General features: G+C 41.2%; 3 protein-coding genes across 7 annotated transcripts in view; 2 read left to right on the plus strand and 1 right to left on the minus strand.

The window, feature by feature from the left end:
- Positions 1 to 9,435, plus strand: DEPDC7 (DEP domain containing 7). The gene is made up of 9 exons (XM_071762114.1): positions 1 to 150; positions 2,463 to 2,850; positions 4,640 to 4,770; positions 6,198 to 6,387; positions 7,039 to 7,253; positions 8,280 to 8,422; positions 8,626 to 8,751; positions 8,852 to 8,930; positions 9,118 to 9,435. Exons 1-9 carry the CDS (start codon positions 78 to 80, stop codon positions 9,330 to 9,332), a joined length of 1,560 nt encoding a protein of 519 aa, XP_071618215.1. The 5' UTR covers positions 1 to 77; the 3' UTR covers positions 9,333 to 9,435.
- A 2,174-nt stretch (positions 9,436 to 11,609) lies between these two features.
- Positions 11,610 to 23,089, plus strand: TCP11L1 (t-complex 11 like 1). Of its 3 annotated transcripts, none has more exons than XM_071762117.1 (11): positions 11,610 to 11,794; positions 13,575 to 13,740; positions 16,209 to 16,341; positions 16,477 to 16,597; positions 17,186 to 17,406; positions 18,468 to 18,604; positions 19,048 to 19,244; positions 19,579 to 19,760; positions 20,414 to 20,586; positions 20,793 to 21,049; positions 22,812 to 23,089. In XM_071762117.1, exons 2-10 carry the CDS (start codon positions 13,587 to 13,589, stop codon positions 21,026 to 21,028), a joined length of 1,554 nt encoding a protein of 517 aa, XP_071618218.1. In that variant the 5' UTR covers positions 11,610 to 11,794; positions 13,575 to 13,586; the 3' UTR covers positions 21,029 to 21,049; positions 22,812 to 23,089. The 3 variants fall into 3 exon arrangements, with proteins under 3 accessions (XP_071618218.1, XP_071618216.1, XP_071618217.1); XM_071762116.1 differs by having other exon boundaries at positions 11,654 to 11,794; positions 22,765 to 23,089; XM_071762115.1 differs by having other exon boundaries at positions 20,793 to 23,089.
- CSTF3 (cleavage stimulation factor subunit 3) overlaps positions 23,090 to 27,600 on the minus strand; it is a 41,629-nt gene continuing 37,118 nt past the window's right edge. For all 3 annotated transcript variants that reach the window (XM_071762112.1, XM_071762113.1, XM_071762111.1), the window contains 5 exons: positions 26,856 to 27,051; positions 25,442 to 25,595; positions 24,971 to 25,065; positions 24,777 to 24,837; positions 23,090 to 23,783 (listed from right to left, as the gene is read on the minus strand). In XM_071762112.1, the coding sequence (XP_071618213.1) occupies positions 23,581 to 23,783; positions 24,777 to 24,837; positions 24,971 to 25,065; positions 25,442 to 25,595; positions 26,856 to 27,051 (709 nt within the window). In that variant the 3' untranslated portion in view covers positions 23,090 to 23,580. The remainder of the gene's footprint in view (positions 23,784 to 24,776; positions 24,838 to 24,970; positions 25,066 to 25,441; positions 25,596 to 26,855; positions 27,052 to 27,600) is intronic.

Raw genomic sequence — 27,600 nt, forward strand, 5'->3', positions numbered from 1 at the left:
TCGGAGGCCCCGCCCCCCCGCGCGTTACCTCTGGCGGCGGGCGCGAGTGGCGGCAGTGCGCGGAGCCACCTTCGGTCATGGCCACGGTGCGGGAGAAGGCGGCGGCCTTGAGCCTCAGCGGTGTCTGCAGCCCCGCCGCCAGGCCGCCGGGTACGGGGCTGGAGGGAGCGGGACCGCGGCTGAGGAGGGCGGTGGGGTGGGGGAGCGGGCTACGGGGCCCCTTCGGGTGGAGTGCGCCCGGCTGGGGCTCAGTGGGGACAGCTGAGGTGAGCTGAGGCGGAGCGAGGCGGGGCGGGTGCATCCCGCTGGGGGCTCGGAGCCATCTCGCTCTGCGCCTGGCCCTGTCCCGCCCGGAGCTCCGTGCCGGCGCCTTTACCCGCTCCACAGAAGTTCAAAAGTTGGCCGCTCTCCGCCGCCGGTGGAGGGAGGCGTTTCCGCCCGGGAGGCCCCGTCGGGACGTCGCGTCTGCCCCGACACCGCTGTTGCCGCGGCGGGGCCGCCCCGCAGCCCGGGCCAGGGGGCTTGAACGCGGTGCCTGCCCGCGCCCCCGGGGCTGCCTGCGGGAGTCAGAGGGGTCCGCGAACAGCTGTTTCTGTCTTGAAAGTGAGATAAAAGGCAGGGTGGCTCGGTAATACAGCGTAAAGGGCTAAAGGTCTCTTGTTGAGAGCAATTTTTGCTTTTTTCCTAAATTTTGTGAAACTTCGTAGCCTGTATGCCACGTTTAATACCACTCCTCCCTCCAAAAACATAAAAATATTTCTAGGAGGGTGTGTAGAAAGAAGAGGTGATAAAGCAGTGGATAATAGTAGGAGTGTAGTAGCATACTTTAGGAACATGAAGTGTGTCGATAAAAGTTTGGTGGTGTTGAATTTGGTTGGGTTTTTTCCCATCCACACACATCCTGCTGGCAGGAAATTCTTTTAAATTTTTGTCTACCTGAAGGTGTCATCAGGTTAAAGTATCAGCAAGGGCATATTTTTGTCTGTCCTGTACTTCTAAAGCTTTGGAAACAGCACCTTCTGGAAGGGTTCTGCCTTGGCTGATTCAGTGCCTTGCTTTAAAAATATTTTTTTTTCTGGTGTAAACATCTTCAGAAAACTGGTGCTTATTTGATAGTAGCTCTGAAGATAACTTGCTGTCTTCTGTAACAGTATTAGTGTGTTCATATGCTATTGTATTCTTTTTTTCTTTTCTTTTTCCTTTTATTTTTTTTTTTTTTTTTTTTTTTAGCTTTTCCCCACAAGCTTTACTGCCCTCTTAACTTCCCCCTCCTTCAGTTTGCTAGTTTCTGGGCTCTCTGGTAGATGGAGATCAGATGGAAATTCTGTATTCCCATTCCCAGAATGGGAATACAATTCTCTAATGCCACTTCAGACCAAACAGGAAAAATACCTCCTGCATCTCTGTGGAAAATGTTCATGGTAATATGTTCTAGAATGAGTTGTGTGTTGTTTTTTCCTTAAACACTGCATGACACTGTTAATTCACTTGGTTTGAGGTCTGTCATAACCCCAGATGGCTTTCTGTAGGATTGCTGCCAATTCCTCATTCCATATTATGTCCTTCAGCATCTGATTTCTCTCCTCTTCCTCTGCTTTCTGTCTCAATAAATTATTCATCTGACTTACTGAGAAATGTGTATTCTAATTCTGGCATCTCTAGGGGCTGCAGCTCTTCCCAGTCAGGTGCCACCTGCAAATATGTTCTGTACTTTTAAATACTTGTGGAGGCTAAATCTAGCCTCTGGTCAAAGTGTGAGTTGCTAGCATGCTATTATTAATCAGATTGGTAAATAAGTAATAGTTCAGTAGTTTTACTAGGGGAGGGAAGACTGGTTGGCTCAAGGAAATGGTATTGAGTACACAGAACTTGTGATGCAGTTGAAGCTGTGGTGGTAGAAAGTTGTTCTGTGAGTTAAGTGTCAAATGAGTGGTGTCTGAAGAGAATTCTTGATCTTGTTAGTGATATCCTAAATACCAACATTGGGTAGCCTGTTTGTATGTGCAGTCCAGTAGGAAATAAAGTTGTGATGTTACTCTTCATCCTTGCTTCCCTATTCCCTGCCCAACTGTATAGGGTTTGTCAGGAACTGAGAGTTATAAGTGCCAGCAGCTAGCTTTTGGTTATGGGAACAGGTGTGCTCAGGAACAGGTTCTGCAAGTGTAACCATTAGGTGATGGAGGAGCATGCAAAAGGATGGTGCCACCTGTGGAGCTCCAGGTTGCAAAGCTTCAGGCTAATGTCAGAGTGAGACACATTTGGTACAGCATTGGTACAATGCAATGCAGGCAGACTGGCCTAGGAAAGCAACAAAATGTTAATTCATGAGCAACCCACGCCAAACTGGAAATCTCAAAGACTTTTAAATCCTTGCAAGACTGAAGCAAGCTGGTAGCCAGAAAGGGGGCAGTTCTGTTCTAATTGCAGCATGAATCCAATCTTTATGCTTTCTCTGTCCTTAGGCTTTAGCTTGGCGCAGAAACCATTCGGAGCAACGTATGTCTGGAGCAGCATTATCAATGCCCTTCAAACTCAAGTGGAAGTGAAAAAGCGTCGCCAGAACCTGAAGTGCTATCATGACTGCTTCATTGGCTCAGATGCTGTGGATGTTGTCTTTGCCCATCTTCTCCAGAACAAGTATTTTGGGGATGTTGATATTTCCCGCGCTAAAATAGTGCGTGTGTGTCAGGCACTGATGGATTGCAAAGTATTTGAGGCTGTTTCTACGAGGGTCTTTGGAAAAGACAAACGCTCTGTATTTGAAGACAGTAGCAGTAGCCTCTACAGATTCACAAATGTCTCAAACCAAACAGAATTTGATAAAGATTACCAGCAATGTACACCACAAAGGTTAGTATGTAATGCAGATTACATGCAGATAAGACTTTTTTTTGCCAATGGGAAAATATTGGGGGAGAGAAGGGAAGAAAACTCTTGTACAATAACAGGATTGGGGGTGAGGGGGTAGTCAGATACTGCAGCAGTCTTTGTGGGTGGGATATAGATAGGTAGGAAACAGCAATTTGGAACAAATCCTTTAGCATGCGTGGTTACTTGCTTTCTGTGTCTATTATCACGTTGCCTTGGGGGAAAAGGAGGGTAAAATTAAGTGTATTACAGCTATTGATCTATTTGGCTCTAAACCAATATAAGCAACTGGAATTCAGTTGTGTCACATAGGATAATGCAATGGAGCAATCTTCAGTTGCTGCATGCCTACTCTGGGATATGCCATGAAGCCATCCAGTTTTTAAGGAAAAATCAGGTAGAAGTATTTTCTTTTTCTAATCCCAGCTTTACTACACTTCAAATTTAGCATTTTGAAATGTTTTCAGGTGTTTCTTCATGCAGGTATGACTTGCTCTTAGGCTGGGCAGCAGGCTGTTATGCTACTGCATTCCATTCCATTGTAGAACCCAAGGGAAGTGCAGTGGTGAGGTTTTGTTTCCTCATCTCTTTAAGAGTGAGCAAAGAAAGCCCTGATACTAACTAAATCATCACAAAACAAAACACACACAAAGATGATACTTTGCCAAATAAGTTGCCTTATACAGTTTCTGTCAAGTGTTCGTCTCTGAACATATGCTTAAAAAACCTACATCTGTGTAGTTATTGCAGGAGTTCTAGCAATACACACTTTTGAAAATTACAAGTAGTATTGACCTGAAAAGAAAACACCTTACATGATTGATATGTTTGTGAGAAGCAAATGTGGAAGTGCATCAGCCCAACTGATCAGAAAACTCCAGAAACAGATAATAAAAATAGTTCCTGATCCTGCTTCTCCTTTTTTCTTTTCCCTGACTAGCTCTTTGTCTACAGTAAAGCAAACTGTCACAAGCCTTTATTTAGATAGGGGAGGATTAATGACAAATAAAAACCACTTGAATCAAATGTGGTATTTAAAAATGTATTAATCACAAGGGCTTTTAAAGCAGCATTTAGAATATATCATACAAACAGTCACAAAACAAGGTTATTCATGTTTGAATAGTGTAGAATGAAAGTGTTTTTTCTTCTGGGCAGGGCACAGATCCATTGAACTACATTTCTTAATTTAGCAAAAGGAACAAATTGTTGGTACAGATAGCTTGTCACATACATAGAAAAGATAGTGGACATCAAAAGGATTTTCCAGTGCCATAAAACAGAAGCTATAGAAATTAAAATAAAACAAATATGCTTGAAGAACCAGTAATTTTGTGACTGGTGTTGTTATGCTAGCTATTCAATAGCATATGAAAGCAGATGTGAGAAGAAACAACTAACACATAGAAATGGCTGACAGGTTTCTGAAGCCTTCCATTAGTTGATGGCATGAACAACCCACATAACTTTAGGAATGGCATTTCTAAGAAACATCCACAAACTGGCTGATTCTGGCTACAAGTTTGAAAAGAGGAACTATGCACTTGTGTGCAACTGTTGTACACAATTCTTTAAGCTATTCTGCAGTCTCATGTGTGACATGGACAGAGGAAGTGTCAGGTGGGAGGAGGGGAGAAGGTTATATAGATATTTATATGGAGAAAACATTTTTTGATGTCACAGTTGTCCATATCTATATGCTACACAATGTGTTTTGTTACCCACATATATGGTTATAAATATATATACAAACTGGGTTTTTTTATTTCAGATATGAGAAGAGCATGTTGTTTCAGTCTACTCCTTTTAAACCAGAAAACTTGGAGGATCTCTGGGAAAACCTGAGTTTAAAGCCTGCAAATACCCCTCAAGTAAACATTTCAGACAGTTTGTCCCGTCGAGGTAAGCCAAATAACATCTCAGTCATTTGTGGGAGAAGGAAGATAATAACTGTTGGACTGGAAATACTTAGGCCCCATGGATTAGAGAAGGAGTCAAACTGATCCTCACGGTATTTTGTTTTGAACGCTGTGCCTTAACAAAGGCAAATTTTATTTCCTAGATTAGTTTGGGTTTGAAGGGACCTTTAAAGGTCATTTAGTTCAATGTTTCTGCAATGAGCAGGAACATCTTCCAGTGGGTCAGGTTGCTGAGAGCCCCATCTATCCCGACCTTTAAAGTTTCCAGAGATGCGGCTTCTATCACCTCTCTGGGTAGCTTGCTCCAGTGTTTCACCACCCTCATTGTAAAGCATTTCCTACATACTTGTGTCTGGTTTGAATCTATCTTGTATCTAGCCTCTTTTAATTTAAAACCACTACCTCTTGTCCTATTTCAACAGGCCCTGCTAAAAAGTCTGTCCTCATCTTTCTTGTAAGCCCCATTTAAATATTGAAAGATCACCATAAGGTCTCCCTAGAGCCTTTTCTTCTCCAGAAGAAGCTTCTAAGCTTCTGAGAATCTTTCTGAGCCTTCATAGGAGAGGTGTTGCCATCCTTGTTTTGTGGGCCTGCTCCAACAGGTCCATCTCTTTCCAGAGCTGGATGCAGCACTGCAGGTGAGGTCTCATCAGCACAGAGCAGAGGGGCAGAACCACCTCGACCTGCTGGCCATGCAGCTCAATATACAGCTTACTTTTTTTGTTTCTATTTCATCACCTAGCACCCATCATCTCTAGCTGAAGTAAATCAGTGTTGAAATTCGTGGAAAAGAATGCACCATTGTATAGAGCTTGATTTGAGATGGAAATGTTCTTCATAACACTCAGTTACCTTCACTACTTCTGTGCTTGACTTAAGGCAAATAATCTGCTGTTAGTGAAACTCTTCCCAGGCTTTTTAAGCTATCTGCAGTGTTCAGTGCTCCTTCAGTGTTGTGTGAAACTGTTCTTCTTTGTGTCTTCTCTGTCAGACTAAACCATGATCTAATGTGTTTTTCCCTTTGGTTAAAAATGCTGATGCATCCTAGAAGCTCTCAGATCATAATTGTGGAAGCTGTGATAAGGATAGCGTCACTGTTACTTTTTTTTTAAATCACTTATTGAGAACAAAGCCTACTTTCAAATTAATGCACAAAAAATGTAAGGCACTTCAGACTTATCAAAAAAGCAGTTCTCTGACACTCTAACTCAACAAATGGCTAATTCTTTTCTTTTGTGGTGATAAAGTACACTTAAAGCTGGCAAGGGCCACACTCGCTGCTGCTGTAAATATTTCCATAAAAATAATCTGTTAGATTAGGGCTGAGAGGATGGAGGATTTTTTCTCATAGTATCTTGTTCTGCATATTCTGAATTTCTGTGTGCCTTGTGTGTATTCCACTCTTCCTAGTTATTAATGAAGTATGGCAAGAACAAACAATTGCTCGTCTGCTGCAGCTTGTAGACCTTCCGCTCCTCGAGTCTTTACTTGAGCACCAAGAGATCAGACCTCAGCTTCCCCAGCCAAGGAAGGGAACTGGATATGTCATCACGAGTAACTACCTAGACAGAGAGATTCTCAAGGCTTTCAGTGACTCACAGTAAGTATCTGTCACTCAGCCTCTCCACCTTTTGGAAATAGCAGTTGCTAAACTATACCAGAAGTAGCTAAGACAATTTCTGCTGAACACTAAAAGAGTTTTTGAATGCAAGTATAGGATTTGATAGTATTCAGAGGGGAAATTGTTTGATGCATTGAGGGAAGAATAGAGCATTTTGCTATCATCTTCAAATTACTGTCTTAAACATAAGGAATAGTTTAGTTTCTCCTACTATACTAAAAAAGCCACGAATATTGTCTGAAACTGTATATAAATACAGTAAAAAACATGGCCTGAAAAACTTTGACTAACCTGAATCAGATCAAGGTGCATGTTTCTGTTTATCTAGCAATATCTATGTCCTTGACTAACAGTGGAGGACATTGCTAACGTTAGATTTAAGTGCCTGTGACTGTTTACCTGTGAGTTACTAATTCTTAATCTTGATTAAGTTCATAAAAAAGAGGTAGATGGCTATGGTCTACCTGTGTGTGTCAGGAAAAGTCCTTTTTTTGTGTGTGTGTGTGTGTGTGTGTGTGTGTGTGTGTGTGTGTGTGTTAATTTCTAATGTAGCAACACATGCAGTGAGAAACCAGTCTCCTTTACAACTCAGTACATAATGCTACAAAGTTAAACCACTCTGCCTTGTAGAACAGACGAATGGCTCTCAGCAGCAATAGATTGCCTGGAATATCTTCCTGATCATATGGTGGTAGATATTAGTAGGAACTTGCCTGATCAACCGGATAAAGCAGACACATGGAAACTCCTGCTGTTTGAAAATATTGGTAGATACTATGGCCAAAGAAAGGAGCCACTGTTAAGCCACGCATCTGAAATTCACTTGGGGATTGCAGAACTATTAGGTAAGCAAAGTGAAGCTCTGTTACTAAGCTTATGTGACATATGTGCTGGTAGATTGAGTATTTACTACAGCAGCCAAGCTTAAAGGTTGATTTCTGCAAGTTGTTTAATTTCTAGTAATGATGGTTGTGCTCTGAAATGTTGATCCTGAAGCAGTTCAGTATTTTGTGTTTAGGTCTATGTAGAATGCCTGTAAAACAGGAGTGCTGTAGTTTGGTAGTAGTTGGCATCCATGGCCAAGTACCTATGGGAAACTAAGTATATATGTATATGGCCTAATATTAAGTATTTAGGCTGTAAGATCTAAAGTTAAAACTGTATGAATACTTTGTATCCTCTTCAGAACTCTCACCTCTTGTCCATAGAATTGTGCATTTCTTTAAGTGATGTCTAAACATAAAGCTTAGAAAGCTTTTAATGTTTTAGTCCTCAATTAACATCCTGTTCCTCCTCATTTTTCATCCTTCTCTGCCTTGATGATTATTCTTGTTCCATGTTTGCAGGAGTATTTTGCATTTATATCCTGCTTTTCCTCCTTGCATGATAAAGGTGGACTACTAGTTCAATCTGCTTCATGTAAATAATTCACACATCTAAAATGGGTGTTCTGCACAGTAAGACCACTTAAATTAAAGCTTAGCAAATCTATACAAAGCAGTTGGCAAGTAATTTATCAAGCTAATCCATTTCTCTAGGACACATTCCTCATTTCTTGGGAGAGCTCTATTTCTGCAACAAAAGGTCTTTCATTTGCTTAACAGAGCTGTTTTCCCTTTTCAGTATTTCACATTTCATTCAAGATGGCTGAACTAAAGTGACTTTTCTGAAATACCAAGCTAAAAGCCTGGGTGTGGGCTGTTCTCTGTATGCAAGAACTCTTGTCAGCCTGTGAGAAGTTTTTGTGAGGATCAATTGCTCTGACTCACCAGTTCTGTTTAGAGAGATGAACATCTCTTCAGTGGCTTAGATGTTTTAATGTAATGTTTATTTAAACAATTATGGCAATAGATACCTTTGTCTCTCCCCAGTGAATGGGAAGATGGAACAATCTTTAGAAGCTGTTCAGCTCTATTTGAAACTTCTAGACAGCCAAGTCAGGGAGGAGTTCAGAAGACTACTGTACTTCATGGCTGTTGCAGCACATAATTCTGAAATCAAACTGCAGAACGAGGTACATGTGCATACTTAACTGTTTCATGTTTCTTTACACTTACTGAAATCTAGAGGTCCCAGATACTGGTCCAAAAATACTTTTGCAGCTTAAATGTGTGACTACAGAGAAACAATGACTCTAGAAGAACAAAGGTGGTGCCCTTTTTAAAGGGGGAGCAACCAAGTCTTCTCTTCTGGTCATTATTTCACATTATTCTTTAGAGTGACAACAGGATGGTTGTGAAAAGAACATTCTCTAGAGCTATTATCAACAATAAGACCTTATCCAGAGGGAAAACTGACCTCCTGATCTTGTTCCTTGTGGATCACCAGAGAGATGTTTTGAAGGTGAGTGCTAGAAAATCACCAGGTCTTTGTTATCTTGTATGTTTATCCAAAATTACCTTTTTCTAAGCTCCTGTTTAATTTTCTTGTCTTTCTATTCAAGATCCCAGGGACATTACATAAAATGGTCAGTGATAAACTGCTGGCTTTGCAGAAAGGCCAAGATCCTAGTAAGATAACAGGTAATAGTTTTAAACTGAACTTTTTATTCTTGTCATGCACCCAGATAAGAAACGGAAGGGACTAAGATGATGCAAAAATCCTTGCTGTAGTTTGACTAATTTGACTCTAAAGGAGGATGAGTCTGTAGATTCTTGAGGGTGGTTGACTGTGGTGTTAACTGTATAAATGTCTCATGTTTCCTTTCAGGCTATACCTTTTGTCAAAAACTTGATGAAAAAGAATATCGCTCCAGTACAGAGAAGACTACAAAAGATGAGCTATTATCTCTTTTGAAAGCTATTGATGAAGATTCAAAGCTCTCTGACAAAGAGAGAAAGAGACTGCTAGGTCAGTTTCATAGTAGTAATCCAAGTATTTTCATGCAGTATTTTGGAGACAGAGTTACTAATATGTGTGTGTGACTTGAAATGTATATTACTTTCTATACTCCAGCATTGGAAATACTAATATATTTGTAAATCTTTTGTATTCATGTATCTAATAAAATTATTTTGTTGAAATAGATGGAATTTACATAGTTATTACCAAAGCCAACAGTTCCCAAGCTTAGCCTGTACTTAGAGTTTATCTTTAATTATTCTTAATTGCTTGGGGCCAAAGTAATCCTTTCTTTCTCTTGCCTGAAGACAAGTCTACTGCCACCCTCTCTTCAAATATCAAAATTCCTGAGATGGGAAACATCTCTCTGTGGATGAGGTGTCTCTGCCTTCTTTTGCCCCAGCACTGAATTATGCTTAACAGTTTTTTCTAATAGGCCCTCATTATGTGACTCTCTCATGTAGCATTGATCTTTGACTTGCTGTGTAATGGGCAGAGCTGAGTAACATCTGCTTGGTATTCCACAGATTTTCTTCAAACTTGCCAGCTAACTGTACTGTCTGTGTATATGACACATTGCTGTGCTGTTTTAAGCTAAAATGGCACCTTATTGAGGAATTGTCAGGGAAGATGACTGACACTTCCATCTGACTCCTTCTGTACCCTGAGCTCCCATTGAGTCTCATGGGATCGTAAAAATGTTCTGTGGTTTGTTTTGTTTTGTTTTGTTTTGTTTTGTTTTGTTTTGTTTTGTTTTGTTTTGTTTTTAATCTGGTTTTGGTTGCTACAGAATTTACTGGTTTTGTCTGATTGTCTTCATCTGCAGTATTTTGTTCTGTCAGTCTCACTGATGTCACCAGCTGTAACTATAAAATAGCTGGAACAAATGAAAGGTCTTTGGGTTTCCTTACAGCTGTGTATTTTACCTGTGCCTAGTCTACAGCTGTGCAACACAGGCAATTGCAAACAGGAAATCTAATTTTGACTCATTTGGAGTGATCTTTGGGATGATGCCAGCAAAACATCATTAGAGTTACTGTTGCAAGAAATCCTAAACTTTTTTCCATATGCAGTGTTGATAGGTCTCTGGTATTTTATTTGGGGATAAAAGGTAGTTTGATTGGGTTCAAAGGTAATTTAATCATGAAAGCAAAGTAGTAGTAATTGTTACAAACCCATGTGGTGAGCTGATTTTAAAAACACAATCCTATTAGAGGTACTGCTCTGTAATACATCACTAAGTGACTCTGCTGATTGCTTCTCCAGAATACTTGCTCTGAAAGTGAGATGCTGACTTGGTGTGCAGTAGGACAATGTATTACTGTATTCTGATGGGGGGTGGAAAACATGTATAAGAGGCTTATTCTAGTCAGTAAGAAAGGACTTCTAAAAGATAAGCAGTTCTTGAAAACTAATAGTTTGGAGGAAGTGTAATCCTTTTTAGTAGTTATTTTTAGTACTTCTAAGTTTTAATTGAGGGCTTTCAATTATAAATGTACTCTCACAGAAAAAGTGGATTAACCCACACTGTAAAATGTGGGGATGGAAAGGTGGTTTCTTGTCCTTTAATTTCTGATCATACTTAAGTTACTTGGGCCGATGCATTGGTTGCCTCTTCAGCAGACCTGCAATGCCTTCCTGACTCCTGATTCTGTGTGCTGTCAGGGATGACCTCATTGTTTAAATGGATGAGATTTCTATCTTGAAAATGGGTTCCTGCCCATGGGCAGTGCCTGCTGGAGTATAAACTCTGAATTACAGATACCTCTGCATTGTGTGAGTCACTGGGCTGGCTCTGGTGCCAAGCTTGCACTCAAGCTTCTGAAAAGCAGACTGCAGGGAAGAGCGAGGTGGGAGAAATGCTGGGGAGGAGTGTTCACTGGTGGGTACAAGGCAGGGCCACCGTGGCCTTACCTCTACTTAGGTGTGATACAGCTCGTCTAACAGTGCCACAATTTAAGTTTGACTGAAGGGACGGGTGGTCACGGTGTGAGCTGGGTTAGGTGTCTGTAAGCAAGCACAGCCCAGTGAGACAGCAAGGAGAAACTGTGGCTTTTTTCCTGGGTTGTTCTTGGCTTAAAGCAGGGCTGTCCCTTGCTGTCTGCATGTAACAGAACCAAGCCCCCTGCAGCAGGGCCAGACACCTCTCACGAGTGCAGGTGGAGCAATAGGGGTGCAGCTCCGAGTGCTGTAGGGAGCTGCTTCTTGCTCAGTTACATACAGCCAGACCCCTTAGAACCTCCGATTGCTCCTATACCCTGGGTATAGACGAGAGTGAGGCCGTGCCCCTCCTCCTCTAGGCCCATTTTGAGGGGAAAACCCACAAACCCCAGGGAAGGGCGGTGGGAGCTCCTCGCCCCGCCCCGGAGCCGAGAGGCGGCGGGGCCCGGCGCGGGGCGGGCAGCCCGGAGCCGCCTCTGCGGCCCTCCCCTCCGCTGGGGCTGCGCCTCCGGCCCAGCCTCGCACCGCCGGCCGGCAGGAGGGAGCCGGGGTTGGGTGCCAGCCCCGTTAGAGCCGGCAGCCGCGGCTCCTTCTCCGAGCGGCGGTAAGGCGGCGCGGCCTGGGGAGACGGCGGGGCCCAGAGGCGGAGGGCGAGGCGGCTGGTGGCGGCGGGGAGAGCCGGGGAGGCCGCCGGGGCCTCCGTGGGCCTGGAGCGGCGGGGAGGGCCCCGGGGCTGGGAGTGAGGGCTGGGCGGGGGTCCCCCGGGTCGGCGGGGCCCGTTTGCTGGGGAAGGTGTCTGGGGTTCCCGGCTGGCTGAGGGAGGCTGTTCTAGCCTCGTTTCTCTCCGTGCCTCGCCCGTCTGGAAAAGCTCCCTCCCGGCTGCGCTTCAGGGGCTCCTTTTCCGTGTGGCCCATTTAGCAGCCGCTGTGGTACCTGTGCCAGGAGCTGCTGCCACCACCCCGGACGGGCAGTGCAGGGAAAGCGCCTTGAAACTTCCGAACCTGTGTGGAAGGATTGATTGCAGGATGGTTTGTGCCCCCCGGAACAGTAACCCTGCTGCCAGGCCCTGACACAGAACAGGTTGCAGGCAGAGCAGCAGAAGTTCTCGAACCTCCCTTTTTCATTTGGAGGAGGGGCAGAGGACGGGCTTCAGCTTCACAGAGCTGAGGTGTAGCTTGCCTTGTAGTGGATTATGAGGGATGGTGTGTTGTGGTGTGGCAGGTGAGCAGAGGGAAGAGGAATGAGTTCAGCGTCTAAATATTTGGGAGCCTGCAGAAAGGTGGCCTTCAGGGCTTGTGTGCCTGGCCTGCGGGCAGGGGGAATTGTTGAGTGTATCCCATACAGAGCAGTGGGACCACGCGTGAAATCAGAAGGAACTTCTTCAGTCTTGTGTGTATTCCATAGGACCACAGCGAAGCTTATGTAATGCTGGTTGTGTCAGATGATTTGAGGACCTTAGATGAAACAAATATGTGAAAAGTATTTTGTTAAAATTTTAATTTTTGTTGTTTTCTCTTGCACGTCTGTTCTTATTTAAAATAAAACGAAGGAAAATGCTAAGGAGTAGACTTTGTTCTATTAAGACTCAATTGTTTCTGTGAAAGGTGATGATCGTGCTTTTGGAAGAGGTATTGTCAGGCTTATTTACCCGGTGGAAAGGGGATTTGTTCTAGATGTGTTCTCACAAATAAAAGCAGTAATCCAGCAGAAAAGAGTACACTGCTGCAAACTAAACAATTAAACCAGCAAGTGTGCCTGTTTACCTCATCTGCTGAACAGGTAGTGTGGCCCAGTTTTTGTACCCACTTTCCACAGCTGAAATAGGACCTTTTTTCTTTTTTTATTTTTTTTTAAACAAATGGTGTTTAAATGAAATCTCAAGTTTGTTTTGAGACAGTAGGTCTTGACCTGCCATTTTATGGAAAGCCATACTTCAGAATTCAGTCTGCGTGGTATGAATGATGGCCTGGTGGGCAAAGGTGGGGGTAGTAATCATGAAACTGATTATCATCTTGGCCCTAGGGTTAGTTGTAAGGAAGTTGGGGTTTTTATGAAAGGCAGATTCTTCCTGGTCTCCCATATATTTTTGTCTCTCAGCTATGTGTGTTATGGCAAGGGAACAGTTTCAGATTTTTGGGAGCTTACTAGCAATGCATATTAAGGAAACGGTAGCTGTGTTGAAAGCAGCATTTCTTTTTTTATGTGAGGTGAGAAGTGAGTCATTGTGTCCAGGTCCCCTACTGTTATGGGAATGACATCACATAATTCCTTATAAGATTTCTTTTATTTTTTAATCAGGAGAATTCTTGTGATGTTTTCCCACTTATCCATGCAAAAAAATGCTCATTCGTTACATTTTTCATCTTTTTTCTTTTTCTGAAAAGAACCAGCTGAAAATGTCTCAGAATCCTGACAGGCCACATTCAAGTGCAGAAAAGCTGAGTGGTTCAGAGGATGGTCAAGAGGAGAGCCTGGACAACCCAGATCAAGCTATCAGGAAAAGAATACGACAGAGTGCCCCAGGGTCACACAGAGATGATACACCAAAGTGTAAGCAAAACTGCTTTACTGAAAAAAAAAAGTAGTAAATTCTATTTAATTTTTTTTAAAATCATGGTCCTTGATAGCAAATTTGATTGTTTTGCAATTAAATATTTTGTGACTCCTGACCATTTACTTTGAAACTGTGACACCTTTCTCATGATTTTAGAATCATAGGATGGTTTGAGTTGGACCTTTAAAGCTCATCTAGTCCTATTCCCCTGGAATAAGCAGGGACATCCTCAACTAGATCAGGTTGTTCAGAGCCCCATCCAACCTGACCTTAAAAGTTTCCAGGGATGGGGCATCTACCACCTCTGGGCAGCTTGTTCCGGTGTTTCATGACCCTCACTGTAAAAAATTTCTTCCTTCTGTCTCATCTCCATCTCTCTCTTTTTGCTTAAAAAAATCACCCCTTAGGCTCATGCAGCAGATCCTGCTAAAAAGTCTGTCCCCATTTTTCTTGTAAGCCCCATTTTAAGTATTGAAAGATCACCATAAGGTCTTCCTGGAGTCTTCCCCAGACTAAACAATCCCCACTCTCAGCCTGCCCACACAGAAGGGGTGTTCCATCCCTGTCATAATTTCTGTGGCCCTCCTCTGCACCCACTCCAGCAGCTCCGTGTCTTTGTGCTGTGGACTCCAGGGCTGGATGCAGTGCTATGGGTGGGGTCTCATCAGAGCAGAGGGGGAGAATCTCCTCCCTGGACCTGCTGGCAGACTTCTTTGGATGCAGCCTAAGATATGATTGGCCTTCTGGGCTGTTATTGGATGTTATTTACTGGCTCATTTTGGTTTAGACCTTACTTGTTCACAATAACCACGTTGCTCTGAGCCACGTGTATCTCAGCTACCTTCACGTGGCTGCACTCATGGAAAATGAGAGCACTGCTCCAGTGTTTTGGAGGTGAACTGTTGTTTCTGTTTGCATTATCAGCTGAACCTTCTGGATTGTTGCAGCCTCTGTTTACACTGCAGGGCCAAGGAAGGCTGTTATCAAGAAAGAAATGTCATCCCACTCCCAGTACAGAAAGTTGTGTATTTAATCTAAGTGCTATTTGTAGTGTCAAGAAGGACTCTGTATTTTTAAGCTTATTCCTAGGAAATATTTTTTCTTTGTCGTTCTGGTCTTAGCATGAGAAGCTGGATGCAAGGTGGCTGCCAGTTATTTCTGGCAAATCTATAGACAAAACCAAGGGGAAGTTTTTTGGTCCTAAGGATTCAACTCAAAAGAGGCAGGATTGCTTAGATAAGTAGTTCAGAATATCTACAGAGAGTGTCTCAGTCTGTAATATTTTATTTGTTGTATTCTTTTTAATTTTTAAGAGTGCTCTTTATTACTTGAGGTTTAGTGTTGTGTTCAGTGTCATGTTACACAGAGGAGATGTTCTGAGGGAGTTTATTTTCTTACCTGATGGGAAGGTGGTGTACATATGATACAGGCCATGAACACATGGCAATAAAATGCATAGCACAGTCTTGCACTGCATGGCACCACAAAGAAATCATTGGTGTCAAGCCCTCCCCTCTTGTAAGGGAGCAGATGTAATATAAGAGTGAGGTAACATGATGTAAGAGCTCTCGTAGGTAAATGAAGGAATCTGAGCTTTTAATGCATTTACTGCTAGAGTGAAGTCATTTGGCAGTTGGACAAGAGCACAATCAGCTCTAAACTTTGTTGTCCTTGTCCTGCTAGTTCTTCTCAGGATATCAGTCCTTGCTGTGTTCCCAGAGAAACTGTGCAAGATTAAGCTCCAAGCAGAAGGAAATGAGGGTTTAGGAGAACTGCACAAAAGAACAAGATATTTACGAATAATCAGCATTTTGGAACCATGCTGTATATACCTGAAACAGCCTTGAAAAGCAGACACATGATGGACAGTTACTTTTAAAGGACCTTTGCTATGTTGTCAGTTAAAGTCCAGTCAGACTCAACTTGAAGACATGCTTGTTGGACTCGGAGTAGTGAGAATAATTAGCTCAGTGTTAATGGTGGTTTGTTTGCCAACTGCTTTAGAGATGAAGTCACTTCCTTGAAAAGTGTAAAATTGGAATGGCAACATCTGCACAATAATTGGGGAAACAGTGCAGTGAAAATGCTGGCATTTTTAACTATTTCTACATACAGTATTGAGGAAGATGCTAAGATGCTATTAAGTAGTCATAAAGAAGTGGGGGTTGGTTGTTTTGGGGTTTGTTTGTATTATTTTTGAAAAGAGCTTGATGGAACTTGGGAGCAATTGACATACTGAGCCTGGAACATCAGGTGGGGTTCACACCTTTGCTTTCTGTTTTCCAAACCTGTGTCATCCACCAGCTGGGAAAGCATGGGAAGGAAAGGAGAAGAATTTTCAAACGATGCTGTCTTCTGGCCCTCTGTACTACTGTCAACACTGTGGAAAGGGTCCCAAAATACTAGTGGAGTTTTTTCCACAGACCTTATAGGTAACTGTCTGACAGTATAAATTGTGTTGCAGCAAGTCCTCCTCGGCCTGTGTCAATAGAAGAGCTCATGGAAGCAGCTAAGGGAGTAACCAACATGGCATTAGCACATGAAATTGTTGTTAATGGAGACTTTCAGATAAAACCAGCTGAATTACCAGAACACAGGTAAGATTGTTACCAAGCAGATATTAATTTTTATTTCATATTATTACTTGGTGTTCTTCTGGAGTTGCAGGTTATCTGTGTAAGGTGGTGCACAGACAAGGCTCATGTATTTTAACTGGTCATATTTACCCACAGCTTAGAAAGAAAAGTGAGAGATATTGTGCATAAAGCTTTCTGGGATTGTCTGGAAGCTCAGCTAAAGGAAGATCCACCAACATATGACCATGCAATAAAACTGCTGGGAGAAATCAAAGAGGTGAGATGATGTGATTTCAAGGTAATTTATTGGATTTTTGTAGCTGCACTGATATGAATGTGAAAAAGTGGTTGAGGTTTGGCTTTACTTAAAGGACTCTCTTGATATTTTTCATTACTGTATCATTGTATTCACAATATTATATATTGTGAACATATATAAGTTGTATAACCCCAGAAGAGAAATTTCAATGTAAAAACAAAAGCAAAACCGTATAAGATGAATAAAAGTTAAGTATTATTAGCTTCATAATTTCATAATTCATAATCCTGTCATGTTATGATACTGATATTAGTTACAGAATGAATGGGATGTCCTGACATTGGGCTGACAAAACCAAGTACAAAAGTCTAAAGTGTGAACTGTACTACAGAGCATTTACCACTTAGTAACTTCATTATGTTATAGAGTGGGGTGAAACATTTGGAGTTGCTGAATAGTTGGTTAAAATAAAAAATTTAAAAAAAGGAAGGAGATCCCACTTTTAAATGGTAATTAATTTAAATAAAAAGTGGTTCAATAACTGTTGTAATCTTTGTGGTCTTTGACATGTACAATTAATGCTCTGTTAAAAACTTTCCATTTCAGAATCTCCTGTCTTTCTTGTTGCCTGGTCATACTAGACTGAGAAGCCAGATTACAGAAGTTCTTGATTTGGATTTGATAAAACAGGAGGCAGAGAATGGGGCCCTTGACATTTCAAAGCTGGTTGAATTTGTTATTGGGATGATGGGGACTCTCTGTGCTCCAGCTCGAGATGAAGAAATTAAGAAACTGAAAGACATTAATGAAATAGTTCCTCTGTTCAGGTACTAAAATTGTATTTATTAGTCATATTGAGAGTCCCTGTAAGACATGGTGAGGCATTCCAGCAGGGCAACCTGCAAGTCTTTGTAGGAAAAAGCCCCAAAGTGATAGGAAAGGGAAATAGTTGTGGGCGTGAAGCAGAGAAATGCTCCAGAAGTCTTTCCCCAGGACCGTGGACCCTTTTTGGTCTGGCAAACTGGAGTGTTTGTCTGGCTCCTGCATGTCACTGAAGGTCATTTTCTTGAATGCCAAACACTTGTAAGCCTGAAGGTAGCAAGTGAATGGCCTGTTTGTATCAGAATGTAATATAAACAGCACAAGGGGGATAAAGCAAGGAGGAGCATAGGAAAAAAATATTACTGATTTCCAACCAGCTCTTTCTTTCCCCCCAGTTTGAGCTGTCTGTACCCTCTTCACCCTGCTCCTGGTGTAATATCCTTTTAGTTATAAAGGGAGTGTAGATGCCACAGCTGAGAGCACAGAGCCTTCTGTTTTGTCACTGTGTTCTCAGTTGAACAGCTCAAGGTCTTAATATTTAGAAGAAATTTCATTAACCTTGCCATTTTCTGATTTAATAAGCCTCCAAGAGTTCAGGATTGACTTGGAAGAAATATTGCTAGTAGGAATTAGGTTGAAATTAAAGTAGGTTTCTTTTTTTTAATTGTTGTTTCCTCTCTTGGGTTTGATTATGCACTCCCTGCTGGCTGGCTTTGTCTGCCAACAGTGGTAGTGTGGGAGCTTGGAAATCCAGGTATCTTCTTGTGTCACTCAACACACAGGAATTCACATCCTGGGGAATATAACCTATGGAGCTAGTAAAGTTAATGCCATGGAGGCTTTTACAAGTGCAAGTTTAATTTCCTACTTGGAAGAGGCACATGCATGCATATACATGCTTGCTCGAGCTTCCTGTCTGTCTTGTGCTCTCAAATTGTAAAACACCCTGTTAGTGTTTCCCCTGCATGTTTTTGCTCTTTCCTTAAGTGATCTGTGATAAATCTTGTAAAAAAGTACCTCTTAAACATCTGCAGCCTTGAATAACTTTTTCTGTTTGTTTGTTTAGAGCAATTTTCTCTGTATTAGACCTAATGAAAATGGATATGGCAAACTTCGCTGTCAGTAGTATTAGGCCAAAATTAATGCAGCAGTCTGCTGAATATGAAAGAAAGAAGTTTCAGGAGTTTCTTGAGAAACAGCCAAGTATGACTTTGTTCCTTTCTTTCTTCCCCTCTGACCTCCCAGTAAAGTGCGTGTCTTTTCTTGTAGATCATGAAAAGAAAGCAGATTATTTTATAAGTTCTAGGAGTCATGTGGTAAATGACAGCTTGTGCCCTGAAGCTGTAGTTTGAAAAAATCTGCTGGAACCACAGTTCTGCACTTAATACACTGGAGTTTGGTTTTATTTCAGTATGGCAGAGGGCATAATTAGCTGGCAGCGTCTCACCTCCAATTTGCTGTAACTGTGTGGGTTTAACTTTGTTTTGGATGTTCTGCTTAGTGCAATAAATGAATTGCATGTCAATAACTGATACCATGGATATTAGGAGTAGAGACTGATGGGATTATTTGGCAATTAGTGGTAGAAAAATCTGACTTAGAAAAGGAATTTTCTTAACAAGACATTTTTATCCCTGCTCTTCCAGATTCTTTAGACTTTGTCACAAGGTGGTTGCAAGAAGCAGCAGATGATCTTGAAAAGCTGAGATGTAAAATGTTGCCTCCCCACTGCAGCAGTGATGGTGCTACTGCTGGAGATTCTGCCTTGTGCTCCACTGCTGTACAAAATCAGGCCTATCTGAAGCTCCTGAAATGGGATCATGTAAACAGGCCTTTTCCAGAAGTAGGTATTCAAGAGAAAAATTCATTTATGTGCTTACTCTGCCTTTCTAGAGTGTAACAGAAGTTATTTGGGTTCTTAGTCTTGCAGTAAGTACAGTATTAAAACACCTCTTGATTGAAAGCTCTTATAGCTCTTAGGTACTTCTGTTTCAGTCCTGAAACTTGCCTAACTGGAAAAGAGGAGTTAATTCCTTCCATTTGGTTCCTGATGACTCTCCTGCTGAGCACGTGTTGCTCTTTTTGTCTTCCCTTCATTGCTGTGAACAGGCAGGCATCACAATGTCACTTCTGGGCTTTCTGAGTTTATTCTGTGCTGGCTTCCTCATCCTTTGCAGACAGTGCTGATGGACCAGACTCGATTTCAGGAAATACAGCTGGAGGTGGAGCAACTCCTCCTGCTGGGGACAGTCCTCCTGGTCACCTTCAGTGCAGCTGGCTCTGCGCTCGCTGATGTGCCCGGGTTTGCTGAGAAAATCAAAACCATTGTCAAGGTGCTGCTGACAGGAATGCATCTCCCGTGAGTATGGAATAGTGCTGGTCACACAGGAGCAGGTGTAGCACAGTTTTTACCCTTGTAAGTAAGCAGTTTACACCACTGTTTGTAGACCACAGATTATGTAGAGCAAGTGGTGAGAGCTTTCCATGAGCCCAGGCTGATGATTTTTATTCAGCTTACTCAGAAATGTCTTTTCTTGTTCTGTTATTTTCTGCTACATACATGCTCCTTTCTTCAGAGTATGTTTTCCATGATGCCTGACTGGCACTTGAGGATGCAAACAGCTGACCATCCTCACCCTTTGGGCCAGGCTCCCTTGACAGTTTGCATCTTACAGGAAGCTGCTTGCAGGTTTAGTGATTGCTGTGGACATTATGGGTTGCTAACTGTCAAGATGTCAGAGCTGTCTGTGCAGGCAGGAAGTCAGCTCTTACTTGGATGGATTGTTCAGGGTGGAAACTTTGAGTGCTATCCTGCCTCCTGGTTTTATATCTCAACTTTATTTTTCGTGTATAAAACGTGTATTACTCTTTATAGTTCTCTTTTTTTGGCTTATGCTTCTTCCATTATATGTGATAAATAAGGCAACTGTAATTGGGTCGTTTATTTTTAAAAGGCAGGAAAAAAGTGAATAACTAAAATACTTAAGTAATGCTTTACTCCACATTCCATAGGTCCTTTAACCTGCAGGAATCTTTGGCTACCATCGGTGAAAAGGTGTGTGCTGAAGTTAACAGCTGCCTCTCCCAGCATGGGTTTACACCATTCTCAGCTGAGAGAGAGACTGTACTTAAAGGACAAATCCAAGCAGTGGCCAATCCAGAAAACACCATATGCAAACTCATAGGTAGGCTTTGAAAAAATGCTTTGTTCTAAGTGACCACTCGTCTGTCCCTGTAAAACTGTTGGTGGGATGTCATGCATGCCTTCTCCTTGAATCTGTTTCAAATTCTTGTTTACTGTGTTCAGGCTTTCTGTATTTTCTGTGAGATTACTTTATTTCTGCCTGTCTCTTTTGAAAACAAACCAAAGCCCTTGGTCCAATTTTTCCAGATGCTCGAATTCAAAAGTTTCTGGAGAATTATCTTGCATCTAGTCACCAGAAATCATTACCTGCTATTCCTGGAGGATTAGGCCCTATTCAAAGAGAGCTGGAAGAAATTGCTGTCAAGTTTACTCGCCTTGTCAACTACAACAAAATGGTCTTCAGCCCTTACTATGATGCAGTCCTTGGCAAAATACTGACTAAAGAAGAATCCCAACTTGTAGGGAAGTCAGAAGAATCATAAAACCAGTTTGCTCCTGATACGGTATTGTCAGCTATTTTTAAAAATTGCACCAATATTTGTCTAGGAAAACAGCTTTCTGTGTAAATACTGGTTCCTTTTAATTCACTAGTGATGACTGATGAGGAAAATACGTGAGTTGTAAAAGGTGTTCTGAAGTAAATGGTGAGAGAAATATATTTTTAATGTAAGCATGCAACCTAAGGGGGTATTGTCTTGGTAGTTTTCTGGCTGCAATTTTTAGATTTTTGAGCTGATGCTAGGTAGGACAAGTTTAAGAACCAAACTTGGTATTTAAGTGGCTCATTTTAGGGCATTTTACTCTAATTTACTGTGAATTTAGTTTAATTATTCCAGAGCAGACTAGCAATGGTTGTTCCCAGAAAGGGTGATTTGGCTTTAAAAATAAAATCTTACTTTAAAGACTTAAGAAGTAAGTTAAACTTCTAGGTAAGAGAAACTTTAAACAGGCAAAAACAAAAGCCAAACAGCACTTTATTGTAACATTATGATTAGTAGGTAGGCTAGTAGTTTTTTCTGCATTTTACTGCATTTCTAATAGCATTTTTTTGCTGTTTGTTTACCTGCAGATCTTACAAAACACATAATATATTTTTGTAGCAAATTTTCTGGTTATTGGGTAACTGTCCTCTGCTATGTACAGTACTTACAAAGGTGGCAATCTTATAGATTGCAGCTGTATTTATCTCTTGTAAAGACTTAAGAAGGGCAGAGCTAAAATGTTTTGATAAAAGTAGCATTTCTTACCGGTTTTTTTTGGCTAGTAGTTTACTCCTTTTTATGTGAAATACTAATTTTGAAGTAAATATTTGTCATTTTCAGAAGATGGATTTAGAGTGTGTGGAACTTTAGGCTGAAAATTTTACTTGTTTTTTTTTAAACTACAACTGGAGATGGTTGCATATTCAATCATGTCTTCAAAAATATCCAGGAAGTGCAGAGCACAATGGGAGGTACCAAGTTATTTCAATGTACTGGGAGAAGTGAGTGGTTTAATGTTGGTCTGAATACACAGGGAATCTTTTCCATAGACTTTTTTCACTTTGTAGTGGTGTTCTTGAAACTTAAAATACTTGTAGGTCTTGAATTCATTTAGCTACCTGTTGTGTACAGATGAGTGTTTGCAGAAGAGCACAATGATCCTAAGAGGCTTTTTGCAATTTCAGACTCAGTTAGGAGGTAAGGACACAAGAAATTTTCCTCTAGTTGAGCACAAGGCTGTGGTACAGTAACCAAAATTTGATTTTATGAGTGCCTCCCCAGGGAGCTGGGGCAGGCCTTTCAACAGTAAAGATCTAAAAGAGACTTTAACAAATGCCCACAAGTGGAAATCACATTAGTGATTTTCCCAGGTTGCTTTTTTGTTTAATGATAGTGGGTTGAAAAATAGTTTCTCTACATAGTCGTGAAAAGAAATAGGGAGGTACAATGAGGTGGCAAAGCAAAAAAAGAAATTCTAGGATTGGTAAGGTCAGACCCTACGTCCATGTGCACACTTGTCTGTAGACAGGAGCAGGGACCTTCAGTCTGTCCTGCTGGCAGTGGGAATGTTCCTCGACTTGGCTGAGTACCTGAATGTCCTGCAGCCCACGGTGGTGCTCCTGCTCTTGGCAGAGTGCAATTCTGAATAGTCAATTGCAAGTTAAAATTTAAAGTATGCATAGAAGCTGCTTTGAAACTTCATATAGTGTTTTTGTTATCTTGTTTGAAAATAACAGGTTAAGCTGTGTAGAGTATATATTAACATGAAGCTTTGTTCATTAAGTGGAAGAGCACTGCGGGTACCCAGGAGCAGACTGTGTCAGCGTGCACTCCTGGACAATCCACATCAGAGTCTGTACTGAGTTTGTCTTCTTTCAACAGTCATGGAATTAAAAGCAGAAGTATACTGTACCCTCTAGAAAAAATGGAAAAAAAGCTAAGTCTAATATGTATGCTCTGATCAATTTCCTGTGATGGTCTTATTAACATTGCTTTTGAAGTGGCTGAGTTATATTTAAGAAGTAACTTGTTGTGTTTGAATAAAACCAGAATGAGGCATGATGTTATGGATATCCTTTTATTTTAAAGGAATGTTTTTTCCATTTTCAACTACAAAACAGATTCCGTACATTCTGCCATAAATAAAAACAAACAATAAGGCAGGACACTACATGAACAAACTGAGAACAACTGTTTTCCAGAAAATGTGAATTAAAAATGCTTCACAAGTATAAGCCATCCAGTTTTTAAAATAAAACTGTTGAAAACCCACAAGATTTCAAGTGGTAGATGTGAACACCCTTGAAGAACAAAATGCAGCGTGACATTTTGCACTTTTGGTTTTGAAAAACCTCATTTTGTTCAGAGCACATTCTATGGTTGTTCTGGTTGTTTGCAGATCAAGAACCATATGGGAGAAGAGGCACCACAGTAACAAAACCATTTTCAAGATTTTTCTGTGTTTGCAGCTGTCCCTTTCAAATGCTTGACTTTTAAAAGGCTGATGGACTCAATGCAAGTCTTTGTCTCTCAGGCAGAGCTCCAAACTTGTTTCACCGGATCCTCTTCTGCTGCCGTGCTCTGTAAATGTCGTGTACAGGGGGAACTACAGATCCTTTCTCCTCATCGTCGTCAGAATCTTCGTGTGGTCTCTTAACAGCCTTGTTGAGCATAGCATTATTTTCCACAGGTCCATTGCCTTCCACAGCTATTTCAGGTAGGCCTCCAGTAATAATTCGTACAGCTTCATCGACAGCTTCAGAAAGAGAAAAAGATAAATTTGTGAAACTGAATTCCCCAATTGAAAATCAGCCCACAGACAGGGACACCAGGGCACCATAGATAAGTTGTGGCCATGGCTGAAACATGAGACATTTTCCTGCTCAATGTATGTTAAGAATTAAGCCACAGCTGTCTAAAACTCCAGGCTAAGGCAAACAGAACCATAAAGCACAGGCTGCTGCCTCAGCTGGAGCCCTCCCTTTACACAGGCATCAAGGTCATTTGCAAGCTTAATGAATCAGGGAAGCCTATGAGGAAACAGTACAGCCAGTTCATGATTCACCAGAAAGTATGCATAGCAAGTCTGTTTCTACTTATCAACAGAGAGAGCTTCAAAAAGACCATGTGCAATTAAAACAGATGTTTTATTTTCACTCTAAAAGAAAGGAAATCCTAGCTTGCTTTCCCTCTGATCCCTCGCTCCTTAAACTACCAGAGTGAAATGAAAACGAGCACATTGTCATCTGCCACAGGAAGCCTGGGGTATGGATAGGTCCTGGTTTTATACTTCAGATCTCTGCCTTATCTGAAGCAGCTTGGAAAATGCTGTTCTTGGATAGTTCTCAAGCAGTGCAACAATGCCCAGGCAGAGTTGTGCCTACCAATGAATTGACTATACAGCAAATTTGTAATTTCATGTTACAGTTACAGTGCTGCTAGAAATAATGCCTTGCTTCTTTTAAAGCATATTCTGGACCCCTTCATTTATTTCTTCTAATGGTTACCATCAAAATGTTATTAAAGTAGCAGCTGCTGATATTCAGCTTTTTGATTTTTTTTTTTTTTTTAAATCTTCCCACAGTTAAATGTACAAACATCTCTATGTAGATTCCAACCTACAAGCATAGCAAATTCAACAGTGTACTCGTAACTAATAATTACACATCTGTAAATGAGGTCTGGGTTTTAGACAGCAACATCCATATGTATAAGGAATCAGAGACTCCAGAGCAAACAAATAACTTACTGTCTGGCAGTTTGCATCTTCTAAATATCTCCATGAGCTCATCCACTTGAACAAAGGGACCCTGATTTGTTACCAAAAAAAAAAAAAAAAAAGTTTAGAGGATTATTTTCAATAGAGTGATACATCCTGTGGGTCTGTTAAAACAGAATCTCTTCCACAACTTTTTGAAATTTTCAGAATTCATTAAAACAAACCTGAAAACAAACAGGAGGCGGCAGGAGCTTCATGAGAACTACAGCTGCTGGTGGAACAGGAAATACACCACCAGGGACAGGATGTAAACCTGGAGCTGTAGGAAGAAAAACTGTGTTGAAGCCAGTGGAAGACAGCTAGGCTTTAATTGCTTCTACAGCATTATTATTTGATGCAAGTAATTACTACCCAGTCACTTTTGCCTCTACTAATTATTGAAGTCCATGAGCAGTGTGTGTAAGAGCTTCTTATTACCATTTACCAGGCCCCCAACTACTTGTATTTATTTCCATTAGTAATAAGTAAAATATATAAGCCTTTAGCAATCTAATTAAATAGCAGCCTAAAATTTAAGTACATGTTTAGATGACTGAAGACTAGGAAAGTCTCTGTGATTAGGTTTGCTAAACACACAGGTTAATAACTGTCTTCCAGGTGAAAAATAACCACTTCCCACTGAACACCTGACTTACGTGCTAAGTGTCTTGGCTGAAATGGAATCATTTGTTGAGTGTCTGGTTTTGGATATTCAGGTTTTCTGTCTACTTCATCTTTGAGAACAGGCACGATGGAAGGTGCAACCACAGGGTCTGGGATTATAGCTGCCAGCTTGGCACGGGAGACATCCTGCAAAAGGCAATTAGAGAGCATGAACTTGGCAGGATCACATTGCTTGTTTAAATTACAGAACAAAACATCTCTCTAGACCACTCGCTTATTCTCACTTTGCATCATTATCATTTCAGATGTCCTCTTAGAAGACCATCTGGGCAAAACTTGCATGTTTTCATCAAACATTTTAGTCCTGCAGTGTCCCAGCTGGGAGTGGAAACATTTGTTTTTGTCAGTGAATGGGACCATATTTGTCACTTTTGAGTGGCTCGTTTTATGGTGAAAGAGATTTAGGTGAACAGGTGCAGAGCACTAGGCCTTCACAACTATCATTTCTCCCTCATTTCATTCCCTAGATTGCTTTAGCTGGAAAAGAAATAAAGCATAAGGCAGTCAGCAGGCATGCAAAGCATCAGTTCAGACAGGATTATATTTTGGCATGTTACAAGCAACAGAAATCAGCCCAAAGGCTGAATCACCTCAGCTCCACACCACCTCACGTGCATTTTATCAAGCCGTACTCTCCCATGAGCACATTTTAACTTCAAAATAACTTTTTCCTGGTGGCATTAGAAGTATTCAGTGTGTGAAGATCAGCAATTCAGCTGCCTTGCTAACTTGGGATGACTTCTGTATTTTCCAAAAATTACTTTGTGCAAGAAATGAATGGAAGGTGAGGCACTGTTTTTGAGCCATGAATGGCTTTCCTGTTCATGCAATTGGGAAACAGAAGTTCCTCCAACAGAGATGTTTCTACTTCTCTGGCAGCCTATTTTACACCATGCTTAATAAATAAATATATGTATTATTCTGTTCTAATGTTTTTCCAACGTTATGGCCTTCCACTTGACTAAAGTAGTAGTTAAAATACATGTGGCCAGAAACAAGATGAAGGACCACCTAATACAGGTGTCTGAGCTATTTTAATTCTGAATAGCAGCACCAAAGCACCTGAGCCATAATAAACAATAGGATAAAAAGCAGGCAGCCAATGATTTCTGTAGATAAATTTTCCTCAGCCATTTGCAGCAGTCATTGGGTGCTTGTTCTGATATGGTTCTCAATGAAGTGACCACGTTGTGCCCCATGGAGTTGAAGGGCAGCCAGCAATGTTTCATACAGATGACCTGATTTAACAAACCTCCAGAAGAATTTTAGTTTTTAATGGAGCTCAGGTTTAAGTCTGAAGTAGAGGCAAGTCCTAAACAAGGAATTGCTTAAGTTTGCCAGGAAAGAAAAGAGTAACAGTAAAATGAAGTGTTCTTATCCACTTACCTTATAACCAAGGGCCTTCAGTTCACTAGCAGAGCAAGGGTACAAATCCATGAACTTATACCTGTCGACCAGCAGAGCTGTTTCTTTGCCCTCATATTCCTCCTTGAATGCTGTAAACCTCCGTTTTTCAACTTTCAGAATACTAGCTAGATCACCAATGTTACTTTCAAAAGCTAAAAAACGAGCCCAGATTTCCCTGTAAAAGAACAAATAAATAGAACTTGACTGAAGGAGAAAAATTTACCCATCATGATCCAATTAAAAACATGAGAGGAGAGATTCAAAGGAGGTAAATCTGGGAGGACATGACCATTTTTGTTACTTGCTTTAGATAAACCTATAACATGTATTAACGTCCCAGTGCCTTCTGTAGTTCTGTAGAAGCATTCCATCTAGTGGACTGTAAAGGACTTTTTTATGGAAAGGAAAGGATTACTGGTAAGTAACCAGCATTTGAGGTCAGCTTTTATCATCAGTGTAAGTGCAGAAGTAGATTTTACTCATCCTGCTACACAGAATTTTACTCTGGCTCTGGTATGTGAAGGATTTCTCAGTAAAGCTCATGATTCACTTCACCTCCACAAACTGCCATACCTTGGCAGGCAAGAGCAATCCCCTGAAACACAATAGGCAGCACTTCAGAATTTTACATTGCCCAAAATTTGCATTGTTGCTGCTTGTTTCTCTGGAAAATCTCTAACCTAAGCAACATCTGACCAAATTTCATTTTCATATTTTCATTTTG

The sequence above is a fragment of the Heliangelus exortis genome, chromosome 18, assembly GCF_036169615.1.
Source record: "Heliangelus exortis chromosome 18, bHelExo1.hap1, whole genome shotgun sequence".
Classification (NCBI taxonomy): Eukaryota; Metazoa; Chordata; class Aves; order Apodiformes; family Trochilidae; genus Heliangelus; species Heliangelus exortis.

What these genes read in the sequence shown, in the direction of transcription:
- DEPDC7 (XM_071762114.1), top strand. Translation starts at nt 78, where the DNA reads ATGGCCACGGTGCGGGAGAAGGCGGCGGCCTTGAGCCTCAGCGGTGTC. An exon ending in AGACAGTTTGTCCCGTCGAG is followed by an intron (nt 4,771 to 6,197) that starts GTAAGCCAAATA and finishes CACTCTTCCTAG; the next exon opens with TTATTAATGAAGTATGGCAA. An exon ending in GGGGATTGCAGAACTATTAG is followed by an intron (nt 7,254 to 8,279) that starts GTAAGCAAAGTG and finishes GTCTCTCCCCAG; the next exon opens with TGAATGGGAAGATGGAACAA.
- TCP11L1 (XM_071762115.1), top strand. Translation starts at nt 13,587, where the DNA reads ATGTCTCAGAATCCTGACAGGCCACATTCAAGTGCAGAAAAGCTGAGT. An exon ending in GAAATAGTTCCTCTGTTCAG is followed by an intron (nt 17,407 to 18,467) that starts GTACTAAAATTG and finishes TTGTTTGTTTAG; the next exon opens with AGCAATTTTCTCTGTATTAG. An exon ending in TAAACAGGCCTTTTCCAGAA is followed by an intron (nt 19,245 to 19,578) that starts GTAGGTATTCAA and finishes CATCCTTTGCAG; the next exon opens with ACAGTGCTGATGGACCAGAC.